Source organism: Typopeltis vanoorti, chromosome 15 (genome assembly GCF_054136105.1).
Source record: "Typopeltis vanoorti isolate ZY-2024b chromosome 15, IOZ_Tvanoo_1.0, whole genome shotgun sequence".
Taxonomy (NCBI): Eukaryota; Metazoa; Arthropoda; class Arachnida; order Uropygi; family Thelyphonidae; genus Typopeltis; species Typopeltis vanoorti.
This window is the reverse complement of record NC_143563.1, coordinates 76705156-76719745: the sequence shown is the minus strand read 5'-3', so window position 1 is coordinate 76719745 and position 14590 is coordinate 76705156. Positions and strand designations below refer to the sequence as shown.

Genomic DNA, 14590 nt, shown 5'->3' with positions numbered 1-14590 from the left:
CTCCACATTACACCACACTGCCTCCTAACCATTGCAACTATTTTCCTTTTTCATGTCTATCTTATGTGGACATAATTCCCCTTCTATCATCAGTAACACTCCCTCTTTTCTTCCTGTCCTTATCCTCGCAAGAAATACCATATCCTTCCATTTTTATTCCTGTTAGAATATCATCTTCATTCAACCATGTTTCACTTATTCCAATGATTTTGGGGTAAATAAACTCGATTAGTGAAACCATTTCATCTTCCTTATTTCTGATATGTCTGGCATTTGTAAACAATCACAGTAATTCATTTTTAGGTCTATAACCATTCTTATCCAAGTCACTTGTTTGTGATTTCTCCACCACACCTGCCCAGTCTCCATTATCATCACTTATCACAATTATTTGCTCAGTCTCAACCTTCCCATCTGCATTGCAATATACTCTATCTTCACACACGCATTCCCTGCCACTTTCAATGTCCACTCTCCCTGTCCATCTGGGCTTCTCCCTCGTTTCCCTGTTCCCATTCCCTTTCTCTCTTATCTCTCACACTACTACTGTTTCCACTGCCAAGCATTTCTGTCTCAAATTATTTCAAATTTTAAGGTTTACAAAACATTAACATTATTGTACTTTATAGCAAATTTATAAATATACCTATTCTCTCTCTCTCTAAAACTTAATAGCTAATTATTATTAACATCCAACCTCCATGGAGTCAGAGACTCATTATTAATTGTTCAGCTTTTAAACTAGAAGTGAATTTTTTGTAACTGCTGCCTATTAAAAATTGTTAACTTACAGTACATTAATACCTTCTGGGTGGGCTGAGGATTTTTTCCTATTTTTATTAATTTTATATATATTTTTTAAATAATCTGAAAACCCCACTCTAGAGATCAAGCATGAAACTTTTTTACCTAGTCACTTCAGGCTTCTTATAAGCAGGGCTTGCGGTCTCACACCAGCAATGATATTTATTTCCCACTTAAAGATAATCACAAACATCCATACTTAGGTTGGGATTGGAACCCACAGCCTGTTGGTTGTAAAGCAGATATGCTACCCACTCAGGCCAACCAATGTGCCTCACAAGTACAAACAGAATTGTTTATCCCTATTATAAATCGTCCAAATTTGTATGGCTATTGGATGCTAAAATATCCATTGCTATTCTACTATCAAATTTTATTCTTGTATATTTTTTGTTTATTTTTTGTAGTTATTTTTTTTACATAGTCTAAAGCCTCTAGAGACAGAACTTTTTCGAGCAACCTCAGGCCTTCAATAAGGAGGTGGGGGGGCTCATACTGGGTAATGAAATTCATCCACCACCTAAAGAATTAGTATATTTGGTAGGATTCGAAACCCACAGCCTGTTGGTTTATATACTAACTACTCAGCCAACTAAGGCCAGATTTTTCTTGGTGGCATTGGCTTATCTGATGTTTTCATATGTACTACTAAAATAAATTGAGGTTCCTATCATTAGGTTTTATCTATATATTTGCATATAAAAAAGTAATTTTTTTCATTATGTGATGTTAGTATTTTTGATCAATAACATCATAATGCTTTATTTACAGGAGGTACAAAGTCTTGATGAAGACACTAACTAATGGATGGCATGAACCATGTTTCCCATCCCCAACAAAACTTTTCAGCACCTACAAGCAGAAATTATGGTTCAGCAAGTCGAATTATCACATCTTCAGCAGAACATGCCCTTCAGGAAGGTGCAACATTGGACGGACGGATTTCTGTGTCCAGGAGATTCTTCTGTCTTTTTACAGTGTTTGATCTGCTCTTTATATTTTTAATGTGGATGATATCTGCATTGGTTAGTTTTCTAATTGGAAAACCAGATGAATACTGGTTTGAAATTCAGTCATAATTAAACTTTCAGTACAATTTAAAAATTAGTATTTAGTGAGAACTGTAAATTTTTTATATCATTTTGATATAATATATTTTGTCATTTTAATGTAATTTACAAGATATGGACACTTATGTGTAATTTTTACATTTCAGAATCTATATTGTTTTTGGAGCATTCTTTTTAACTGCCCAAATTAGACGTAGTTATACTCCTCTTTCTTTCAGCAGTACCAAAATACATAAGTTTGCAAAACTTTACAATTAGTCTTTGTCCAATTAATTTCTAACAATCCTTCTAGATACAAAATTCTACTTAAGTTTTTCTGATAATGAGACATGCTTTAATATACTTTATTTCTACTTACAAAAGTAAAATTTTATTAGAATGAAGAAATTATTTCATAGGTGAGTATGTAATAATTGTATACATTTTTTGTATAGTCTAAAATATTTATTACTATTGAATGTAGAGAATGGAATTACGGCAAATTAGAAATATTAACAAAAATTGAATCTGGTAAAGAATCAGTGAGGTGAGGCATGCAGCACCATGGACTTGACTTCTTCGAGATGTATACAATCATTTTGCCAAATGCTGGAAGAGTACAGTTAGCAGATGACAAAAGATAGATGTTGTAACAAAACTCCTAGAGAAACTTAGTTGATATCATAATGAAAATCATATTGCATGAAGTTTTTTGATAAGTAGACAAAAAGGTGTTTTCATTAATTGAAGACTTGAATTCAATCAAGGATTCAAAGCTTATCCTGAATGATTCAGCAGATTCAATCAGTGAGTCAACTTGCATAATCTTTTCACTTCATTGCAATTGCAACATCTATCTACATCCAAATGAATCCTAATTCAGATAAACTGGTATTATTTGAGAAAAGAATGCTATTTTCATTTATTTTAAGAATGAAAGAAAGTTCCACGAGTTAATTATCCAATATATTTTGATAAGATGTGAGAGAATAGTGTGAAGCAAGCCTTTCTTTCTGTTCCATGTCTTATCATGTAAAATTGTTTACTGTTTGATGGAAACCTTAGAGCATTAGATTTATTCAAGATCCGAAAATTTTTTTTAGTGTTCATGCACAACAGTCCAATGTAAGAACCATAAAATATCAGCCAGTGGCTGTTTTGTGGCTGGACATAGCTGGTTGATGTTGCTGGAGATGGAGAATTAAGTACTTGCACTCCTCACACTGGCTCCATTTGGTTAAACAGCAGTGCAGTCAGGTTTGCAACTTTGCTTAGCAAAGTTGCAAATCAGAATTTACAATGTATGTAACCCTGTCATGGAAGAGAGGGTGGATATAATGGCAAACGACTATACAGTTTCTCTCTTATCAACTGAAAACAAACAGCTGCAAGCACAGAAACACTAATGACTTGATGGTAGAATGGAAAAGATTGCTTGTTATAATGCAAGCCCTGATTCTGGTTGTTACAACTGTTAGCATTGCCAGAGTAAGGTGCCATGAGTACATATCAGTAGATAACAACAGCAAGTTGGTATTTTGATGGTGTGGAGAATGTTTTTCGGTACATACACTGCTTGACAAAATTAACAGAAAAAAATATTTTTCATCAGTATTTTATTTTTAACTATGTATCTGAAGCAAATAGTTGATATAATAGACATTCTGGCATACAAGTTCCAAGTATCCAATAAAAATTAATTTGCTGCGCAACAAGTCCACACGCATACACACAGCAAATTACGCGCATTCTTATAAAAACATGGGGCAATTACTCATAAGTTTTAGCCACATCTCCAGTACCTCTTAGATCTAGAGGAGCTGACCAATGTCACCCGAGGGCTTCGTAAGTCAGAACAGATAACCATCTGGATCTAACTGCAAGACAGGAACCTTGCAACGTACTGTCACCAATTGTCTCTTGAGGTTACTGCAGCCATAGGCTCAATTCAGTTGGACTCTATGCAAGAAAGCCAGTGGTTTATATCGTATTAACCACAAACCATTACAATATTTATTGAAACTGGTGACACGAGCATCAGTCATTTAAACTGGAGAGAATTAGGAATGCAGTACCATCCATCCAACAATCAGAGAAAGGGTCACTTTGTGTTCTTGTATGGAACAGAACAATGATCACTGACCCTCTTCATGTTTTTATTAGAGTTACTGTAACAGCTTAAAAGTACTTGGAACAGATCCTCAAATTCTGTGTGCAATCTTAGTCGTATGGTTGGCCCAGATTTTCTTTACGTGCATGACAATACCACTGCCTATAACACTCTTCAATGGTGGAGAATTTTGAAAAACTGGAGATATCCAGTGTGCCAGTGCTAGCATAATCACATCACCAGATTATGCTGGCCTAAGCATAATCTGGTGATTATGTTTAGGCCAGGTGATTAAATCTGGTCTAAGATGTGTGGGATGCTCTTGGGCATCGTTTCTCACTCAGCTATTATCATCATCAAATTCCTGCCATGTACCCTCAAGGGGTGTACAGTATATGATAGTACTACATGAAAAAAATTACATCATTACTAACTTCCTATCTACAATTTTCCTCCAAATCAGCCTATTACTTGTCAAGACTCCAACATTATCAGATCTTATATTTCTAGCGTCTAAGACACTTTGTACCATATCAATCCACCTATATCTTGGTCATCCTCTGGGTCGTTTTCCTACCAACCTGGCAGAGAACACCTGTTTTGCTAATCTTTCTTCGCCCATTCTGTTTAAGTGACCATACCACATGAGATTAGCTCTGCTAACATTCCTGGATGCTGACAATGGCAAGTTCTTTTCTAATATCCTCTTTTTAATATGATGTTGCCATTGATGCCATCTGTTCATGCCTCTAATCTTTCTCAGGACTCTCATATCTGCAGTCTCTAGTCTTTGGTCAAGTGTTTTACTTCTGACACAGCTCTCAGATCCATAAGTTAAAACTGGTTTGAACACTGTCTTGTATACAACTAATTTAGTGTTCCGACTAATTTCTCTCTTATGAATTTATTCAGTTGACTTCCTACCATACCAGCTTTGTTGATTCTGTTATCTATTTCCATATTTAATTTACCATCTTCACTAAAAATCGTGCTTAAGTAGCTAAAATGTTTTACTTGTTCCACAGGTTCTCCATTCACAACACAGTTGACATTTTCAATGATTCTGCCTATTTTCATTGCCTTTGTCTTTTTATTGCTGATCTTCATACCATATCTATTACAACAGTTATTCAATTTAGTCAGGGAATCTTGTAGTGGATTTATTTAGAAGTATAACATCATCCGCATAAAGCAAAGAGCTGATATCTCCAATCTTGATATAAGGTTTAATACCACTTTCCTCCATAATGTGATCCATATAGATAATGAATAACAGAGGAGATAATGTACATCCTTGTCTCACACCAGATTTAACATTAAACCATCTTCCTGTACTTCAATTCTAACTGCAGACTTACAACTCAAATAAAGACTAAGTATTGCTTGATATAACTCCTGCTGCCTTTCTACATTTCAAGCATTTGATAGTTTTTTTTTATCTTCAAGTATGGATATGTATTCCTGTTGAGTGATTTTTACCACTGTGCTATCACTGCTTTTTTCATTTAGCAATTTTTCGAATTACTCCATACTTCAAGGATATCTTTTTCTCCGTTTTTCATGTCACCTTTATCATCTCTAAGTCCTTTTACAGCACTCTTTCCTCCATTTCTAATCTTCTTCAATAACCTCCAGAATATTTTTCCACCTTCTTGATATTTATTTTCTGTATTCTTGCCAAAGTCTTCCCATGACTTTTGTTTAGCCAGTTTTACAATGTTTAGCTTTCTTACATTTGTCTCTGTATTCTCTAAGAGCACAAGCTGACTTATTTGTCAGGAACTTTTGATATGCTTTCTTCTTTTCCTTCACTGCCTCTTTAACTTCATGTGTCCAATATGGAGTTCTGATTTTTCTATCCTTACAGACAACCTCAACACATGCCTCTCTGGCTGAATCACTCTGGATTTTCTTCAAGGGTTGCCACTGAATCTCCAAGGTTTGGTTCCTGTTCTCAAACTCTTTCATTTTTTCTTCAATAATCTTTGTGTATTTTAGTCGACAGTTCACATCTGAGAGCTGCTCAACTGTTATTCGCTTTAAAACTTTCTTACATGTTATTCTTTTCAGTATGAAATTCAATGTTATCCTGCTCAAGACTAAATAGTGATCACTTCCAATTTCAAATCCTCTGTACACTCTGGTGTCCTGCACCAGGAAGAAAACATCACTATCAACAATAACATAGTCAATGAGACTTTTTGTTATTCCTTGCCTCTTCTCTCCATGTGAATTTATGCAACATTTTTATGTTAACATGGTGTTAGTAATAACCAGTCCATGTCCTGAGCAGAAATCCAACAGGTATTTGCCATTATTATTAGCTTTGCTCTTTTCTCCAAATTTTCCCAAAATATTTTTGTATATGCGACAATCATTTCCTACTCTGCTATTTAGATCCCCAACAAGGACCAACTTTTTCTTTTTCATTGTGTCAGTTGCTTTCTCTAAAGCCTCATAAAATTCCTCCACTTGTAACTTAGTAGAACCTTCTGTGGGACCATAGGCACAAATAATTCTCATTGTCTAGTTCCCCATTCTAATATTTGCCCACATCACTTTACTTGAGACTGCCTGCCATTCAAGAAGATTAGCTTCGTATTTAGTGTTGAATACTATGGCTACTCCTTCATTTCCTTGTCATTGCCTGAATATAACATTTTTGTATTTATTACTCAGAAAGATCTCACCAGTTTTTGTCGTTTTTGTTTCAGTCACCCCTATTATGTCGATCTGGTACTTATCTAATTCCCCAGCTAGCTCCATTTTTTTGCCATTCAAGCTTCTTATGTTGATAGTCCGATCTTTAACTCTGATGATATTGAGTTGGGGTGTGTTTTCAGATTTGTTCCAGTAGCTGACTTTTCGTTGAGACTGTTTGCCCTGGTTCCCTGGCAAAAACAACTGGGACCTTGTTTAACTGGGTGATGCCCCAACCAGCATGGCATTTTGTTATGTTGTACCATCATTTTGTATTTTGGTTTAAGCCAATAAGAATACAATTTAGTTGGCTAAATCCCAAATTGCCAGTCCATCCTCGTTCGGTTTCAGTATCCAAGTAGATACCCAACAGAGTGCACCTCAAGAGGGTGAGGATTGGACATTAGGTCAGAAGCCCTGTTCGCTTCTAGGCATTCCTTTAAAGGCCTCCACTATGTGGAGGTCTCTTCTCAGTTATACAGCTTTGACCCTTAAGCACTCCTCAGCTTTTATATATATATATATATATATATATATATATATTTATCCCACACATGAAAGGCAGAAGAGCCTATTGTGAACAGATGCCATGTAAAGGCAGGGTCAGGAGTACAGTAATCTGTTGATATTCTTGAATTGTTGAAGATTGTAATCCTTCAGAAATGCTTCATGAAGGAGACTGTTCCACAGAATTGAGGTGGAAGGAATGAAAGATGACTGGGAGTGTAGCAGGTTCAGTGAGGAATGCAGTTCAATAGAAAAATGATGCTGAGCAGCTGCATTAAGAGTTCCTGTGGAGCTAGCAGAAATGAAGCATAATGATGTAGTTCTGCTGAACAATGGCTATGGAAATATTTGTAGAATAGACACAGCACAGAAATTGATTTTCTTTGGGATAGTTTCTGAAGAGTCTCTAAGAAAGGTGTCATTTTATCAACTGGGCTACCCTTTTCTGAACAGCATAAAGAATTTTTAGGGTGGACTTAGGTGCACCATGCCATACATGAGAGTAGTATTCCAATGTTGGTTGGATTTGGGAATTTGTATGCAATAAGTAACTGTTTGGCAGTGAAGTAACATTTTGACTGGAAAAGGATGCCTAGTTTCTTAGAAGTTGTTAATACTATAGAATGTAAAGGGATGAAAAAAGTTTGGAGTAAGAGTGAGTCTAGGAAGAGAGATTTTGTTTTGATGAGTTCAGCATTTTCAAAAACACGTGGAAAAAGATCTGAGGTCGTTTTTATGGGAGAACAAACAAAACTGTGTGTTTGTGGAAGAAGCATTGAAGTTGATTAGATTTTTTTCATCTGAATCATGGATACTGTGAAGATCAGTGTTCTGGGCACTTATTATAGATTATCTTGAAACATGAGATGATCAAGCACTGCAAGGCCTATCATATGAGTAGTATGAGTGGAGTGTGCTATCATAAAACTATGAATAAGATTTGCAGACTTGATTTATATAAATCAAGAAAAGGGTGGGTGAAATGACAGAGCCTTGAGGAATTACATGTAGGAATCAATCTGAAAGAAAACTGGCAAACCATAAACAAGGACATAGGCAGTCCAAATGATGGTAACTTGTTGAAGCCTTCAATGCCACACCCTATCAAAAGCCTTGGAGATGTCAAGAGCATTGGCACAAAGTTTCTCCAAACCTTTTCATGGAATGGGTCCAAATGCGAGTGACGTAGTCCAGGAGATCTCCTGTGTATCTGGAGTGGCGAAATCCATTCTAGTGGCACTAATTAGATAGCTCTCAAGATGTTCAAGACGCTGACTCTTGATAACCTTCTCCATTACTTTAGACAAAACTGATGCGAGAACAATAGGTCAATAGCTTGATGGGGTAACATTTATCTTCCTTTTTTTGGAACTGTTTGTATATTATTATTATTATTATTATTCAGGCCTCCATGGAGTCAAAATACTCATCACTGGAGGTCCTTCCCAGGAAACACAAAGTCCATCGTACCACTTCTTAAACTGATTGACCGTTCTCGCTCTCACTACTCTATCAGGCAATGCATTCCATGGTTCAACCACCCTCCATGCAGAGAAACCACTCCTCACCCTCTTGCTCACAGTTTCCTTTCGCAACTTCCTGAAACCATCTTTGTTATCCGTCTTTGTACCCTATCCACAGTTAATTTATCCCCTTCAAATCCTGGGAACCAAATCTGAGAACAATAGTCCAAGTGTGGTCTGATCAGGGTCTTATACAACAGAATGATAACTGTTTTATCTCTGCAGGTCAGCATCCTTCTCATTATTGCAGCAATCCTCTGTGTTACCTGAACACCTTTGCAATATGTCCCCTAAATTTCAAGTTTCTGTGAATCATTAACCCCAGATCTCTTGTCTCCCCTACTTCCTCCAATATAGCTCTTCTAATAGAGTATGCAGTGTCCCATCGATGTGTCCTACAAGACCTTACATTTTGCTGCATTAAACCGATACCCCATTCATTTGCCCATCTGTCTAGCTTATTCAAATCCTCTTTCAGGGCTACCACATCTGTATTATTAATAATAACTCTTCCCAGCTTCACATCATCTGCAAACAACAGAATATCCCCTTGCAATCCACTGACAATGTCATTGATATAAAGGTTAAACAATATATGTCCCAGTACTGTTCCATTTGTAACCCTCTGCCTCCTTGAAACTGCCCCACCATACACAACTCTCTGATACCTATTGGTCAGCCAATCCTGAATCCAGTTGACCAACCTAACATCCAAACCCATGTGCTGCAACTTAAATATCAGCTTATGTGGCACCCTGTCAAATGCCTTTACTAAATCCAAGAAAATGGCAGTATATGCCTTTCCCCTCATCTACTGCTCCTGTAACTTTATTATAAAAGGCTAGCATATTACTAAAACAAGAGTACCCCTTCACAAATCCATGATGACTCTCACAGAAAACATTACCATCATCAGCCCAATGCTGTATACTGTCACAAGATCTTAACTACTGATGACACACAAACTGGCCTATAATTAGACACTTCCAGTCTGTTACTTCCCTTATGCAATGGCACTCTATCTTACCTTCCTTCCATTCTCTGGGCACCTTTCCTGTAGCCAGACTTTCATTGAAAAGCCAGGTCAAAGGAACTTTCAGTTCTTTAGCACATTCTCTCAAAACTCATGGTGAAATACCATACAGTCTCATAGCTTTACTTACATCCAGAATACTCAGTATTTGGAACACACTCTCCTTCTGCACCTCTAAACCTTGAACCTGCCCTGTTCCTCTGGTATTAAAATTTACTCCTCGAGAATGAAATACTCCAATAAAGTGTTCATTGAACAATTCCACTATGTCCTCTGCATCAGTCACTCTATTCCCATTTTTATCCCACAATGTCATTTTTCACAATCATTTCTCCTCCTACTGGCCACATAGCTAAAAAATTCCCTAGGATTTTCTTTGGATCTTAAGGCCAATCTCTTCTCATATTACAGTTTCGCCTTTCTTTCCATACTAGTGACTCTCCTGTGTGTCTTATATTCTTCATGGATCTGCCCTTCACCTGTTTCCTTATATCTCTTCCATAGCCTCTTTTTCACATGCAGTTCCTGTTTAATATTGTTTGTCATCCACTTTACTCCAAATTATGTCCTCTTCTTCTTCACTTGTGGAATACAGCTTACTATTGCTGCTGACAAATATTCCTTCACAATTTCCCAAGCACTAATGATATCCTGACCTTCCAATTCTTCCCTCCATGAAACTTCCCCAAGTTGATGTCTAAGACTATTAGAATCACCTGCCTGATAATTCCACATATGTTCCCGTCTATTTGATACTCCTGCATGTCTTTCATCTACCAAGTCAAAACCACATGGTCACTCTCTCCAACTGGTGGGAGAGATGTCATCTCAGTTATTATCAACTCTTCTGATGCTATGACCAAATCCAAAACTCTTGAACCTCTTGTTCCCTTTATTACATGTTGCCTAAGATATTTGTCTCTCAAGAATTCTAGAAATTCCATTCCCTTATTGCTACATGCATCTTCCTCTCCCCAATTTATACTGCTGTAGTTAAAATCTCCCATGACAATCATTCTTCTTGCACTTGCCAATCTCAACTGTCTAAACATCTCCTGGTTCCCACCTCTGTGCCCCTATAGCAACACCTCACTAAATATCCTGTCTTGCCCACCTGAACATCACATCATATGCTTTCAAAATCATTAGTGTCACTGCCTTCCGAATCCTCCACTCTTAGAGGACATAAGTTGTCACTTATCATAAGTAGTACTTCACCACCACGCTTTCCCTTCCTATCCTGCCGAAAAATGCCATACCCTGCTACTTCTATTCCTGTTATTATATCCTCTTCTGTTAACCACATCTCGGTGATCCCGATAATCTTTGGCTAGACTGATGCTATCAGCGCCACCAATTCCTCTCCTTTATTCCGGATACTCCTGGCATTAGTATAAAGCATAAAAATGCCACTGTTTCTATACCCAGCATTATCCCCTCTAGACTCCACTGGGCTCAGCGTTATCTGATGTCGTCCCCCAAGTACCCATTCCCACAAGAGGTCACCCCCTGCTACCCTGGACATTCTAGTTTCCCTGCATTGACACACCGACTAGTTCTGAACAGCAATTTCTCCAGATGCCTATGTCCTTCCTCATTCAAATGCAAGTGGTCTCTCCCATACAATTCCTTTTTGTCCTCAAATGCCCTTCAAGCATCCACATATTCCACTCCTCTCTTCTATCACATTCTAGCTATTATGCTATTCATTATTACTGCTCTTTTACTCAGCTCGTCACTATCATACCTAGGCAACACGCCCACTATCTTTCCTCTCTGCGTCTTCTTTCATACAACCTCAAGCAAGAATCTCATATCTCTTGCTGCCCAATTTACATTACCTCTCAAGTCATTTGTTCCTACCATCACAATCATCTCATTCACCCTTTCACCTCTCACGCATCCTAGCTTGCATACTACAGATCATTGAGTCCCCATACATTACATCTCTTATCACCCTGTACATCGATTGCTCACATGCATCCCTCACTCTCTCTTTCTCTCTCCTCTGACACTTTCTCTCTGTGTTCTCCTACTTACCTGCCTTCCTGACATCACTCTATCCCTGCTCCAGTGACTCTAGCGCCCTCATATGAGCTTTCCTCAATGCTGAGGAATGCTAAGAATATGGATGATAGAGAACAGGTGTTAGTTCAAGAGCACAACTCTTGAGCACAATGGGTGGAATTCCATCAGAATTGGCTTCTTTGTAGTATCTAAGTTATTCAAGATTCTTCTGATGTCTTTCTGGTGGAAGATCACAGGAGGCAGGAGATGAAATGTTCTAGGCAAAGAAGGAGGTGTTTGTCATGGTCATCTGTGGAAGAGAAGAATAAAGCCAAGATATCATCCTTGTCCTTAGGTGATGTTACAGTGCTATTGTTAGGGTGATATAAAGGAGGAAGCACAGATGGACAAAAGCTTATACTGCAGCCCGTAATAATTTAAAAAAAATAAACAAATGTAAAGCTAAAATGCATAAGCTGATGTAAAGCAAACCTTATATATTGGCCAAATGCAAAATAAGCTTGCACCTGCCCAAGGTAGTTCTCCTTTCACTATGCCACCAATGTTCAGCATGCCTCTTCTCATCTTTTGCCAAAAGAAAGTCAGAAGAATACTCAGTGTTAATAAGTTCCATAGTTAAGATGATATACCTCTGGTACATGTTCATCATCATTCATATCAAGGATTTAGGCCTAGCGTGGCCTTTTCCGGCCTTAGAAGTCATCATTGAATCTTTTAAGAGGAGATCCTGGTTTTTTTTTTCCCTAATGGCTTGTACTTTAAGGCTTGTTTTGGTAATCTTTCTGTTTTCATTCTTTGAATGTGTTCCACCTGTTTATATTTTTTAATTTTTTCTACTACTGATTCTTGGTTTAATTCTTTCATAATTTCTTCGTTTTTTTTTGTGATCAAATAGAGTATACTTTGCGGTTTTTCTCATAAACTTCATTTCTACTGTTATTAATCTTTGTTTGTCTTTTTGTTTTATTTTTTATATATCTCTGCTACAAGTTAAAAGCTTGTACCAGAGGTATATCATCTGAACTATGAAACTTATTAGGTATGTAATAGGTTCCAGAATTATCACCCACCTTGTTTTGCTTTCACAAGCTGTCATACTCATCCTACATCTTCCCTGCAGCATGGAAACAAGCTTTTATCCAGCTTGCTCTTGAAAAGGGAGAAAAGCCAGCTATTAAGCTATTGTCCCTTTGCTCTCATCTCAGTATTTTTGAAAATAATAATAATAAAAAAAATTAAGTCAACTACTTAAATACTTAACCACTAATTAATTGGTGATTGCCAATATGGATCCACTCTTGTTATATAGCAGATCTCTTAACTAACTTTACCCATCTTTGGACACAGGACATCAAAAAGTTTGGAGAAACTCATGTGTCACTATCTATTTCCAAGGCATTTGATCAAGTTTAGTATCATGGCCTTCTTACTATCTTATGACCTCCTCCTTGCCTTTGTGAAGTGCATTTCCATTTCCTCTTTGGTCATTTATTGTGGATGATTTCCTCATCAGATGTTTCCATCAGTGCTGGAGTACTCTAGAGCTCTCTGCCTGCACTTTTCCTCTTATACATCAATGACCTTCTCTCACTAGTATATAATCATATTCATAATTTTATTGATAGTACATGCTATTCCTCTTCTTCATTCATAAAACCTTGTAGTGCTCAAATGATTCATGAGCTTTGAGATCTTCTATAGCCATTGCTTTTAATCCTGATCTCTACACCATTTTTAAGTCAGATGAAGGTAATGTAGCAAATTTCACTGCTACTAAAAATACAATCCTATCTTATTTCTCAGAAGCAAGATCATGTTTCATTCTCCCCTTTTGATGATAATCCAATCACCAGTCATGATCAGTTTCTCTTCTTAGGTTGATTTTTAATCTGGCAAGTTCTGGCACACAAACACATAACATTCATAGGCTTTTTCAGCCTCCATATAATTTGGTATTATTATTATTTTGCTCTGAACATTACTTCCTTTCTACTCAACTCTTTATAAATCCCTTATCCACTCAACTTCAGAATATAGTTTTCACATTTAGGGTTCTTCTAAAGCTTCTCTGAAAATGATTATTTGATGAATAATAATTATTATTATTAATAGTTTACTCACCTATTACTCTTAATAGGTGAATGATCTCCTCTCTCTCTCTCTCTCTCTCTCTCTCTTACTGACTCCCTCTAATTGCTTTCTCATAGATGCTCCATTCTCTAAAATGTCTTTTTATAGATGTCTTTATTAATGCTGCTCCACTCAACTTGGTCACCACAATTCCTCTAATCACATATGAACATAGACAACTGGTCATCACTCATAAACTGTTCAGCTTCAAACTTAACTTCATAATAAGCAGCTGATCTTCTCTTGAACTAAGGGGAAATTTTTTTTTTTTCTTCCAAGATTCTTAATTCAAAAATAGAAAGAAGGAGATTAAATCTTATGTTTATTTGTTAATATCTGTGAGTGATTTTTAAGAGCTCATTGCTCATAAAAATCACTCACAGTATTCTTATTCAAGTTTTCAAGTGAGGAAATCAGTTTATCTAGAAATAAAGAAAAATGTAAATCAGTTTTGATTGCTGAATCTCTCTTTAACCAAAAAGTAATGGAAAAAATTTCTTATAAAGATAAGAAATTTTTCTGTTCACTGTGTGTATTTGTGTGAGAGCCGCTCAGACTTTTCATAAGATAGATAAAATCAGAAAGGCTCTATCAGACATAAATGTAATTGCTCAGCTCCTGGAACTTGCAGCTGTTTCAAGAGCTGAACAATTAGATTTCATCTTTTGATTTTTGTAGTTTAATTCACAACACAGAAAATAAATAA

At 36.7% G+C, this 14590-nt stretch overlaps 1 protein-coding gene across 2 annotated transcripts in view; it reads left to right on the top strand.

Annotated features, from left to right (window-relative positions):
• Positions 1-1581: 1581 nt before the first annotated feature.
• LOC150098908 (stAR-related lipid transfer protein 3-like) overlaps positions 1582-14590 on the top strand; it is a 201737-nt gene continuing 188728 nt past the window's right edge. For both annotated transcript variants that reach the window (XM_090405028.1, XM_090405027.1), the window contains exon 1: positions 1582-1829. In XM_090405028.1, coding sequence (XP_090261154.1) covers positions 1608-1829 — 222 coding nt within the window. In that variant the 5' untranslated portion in view covers positions 1582-1607. The remainder of the gene's footprint in view (positions 1830-14590) is intronic.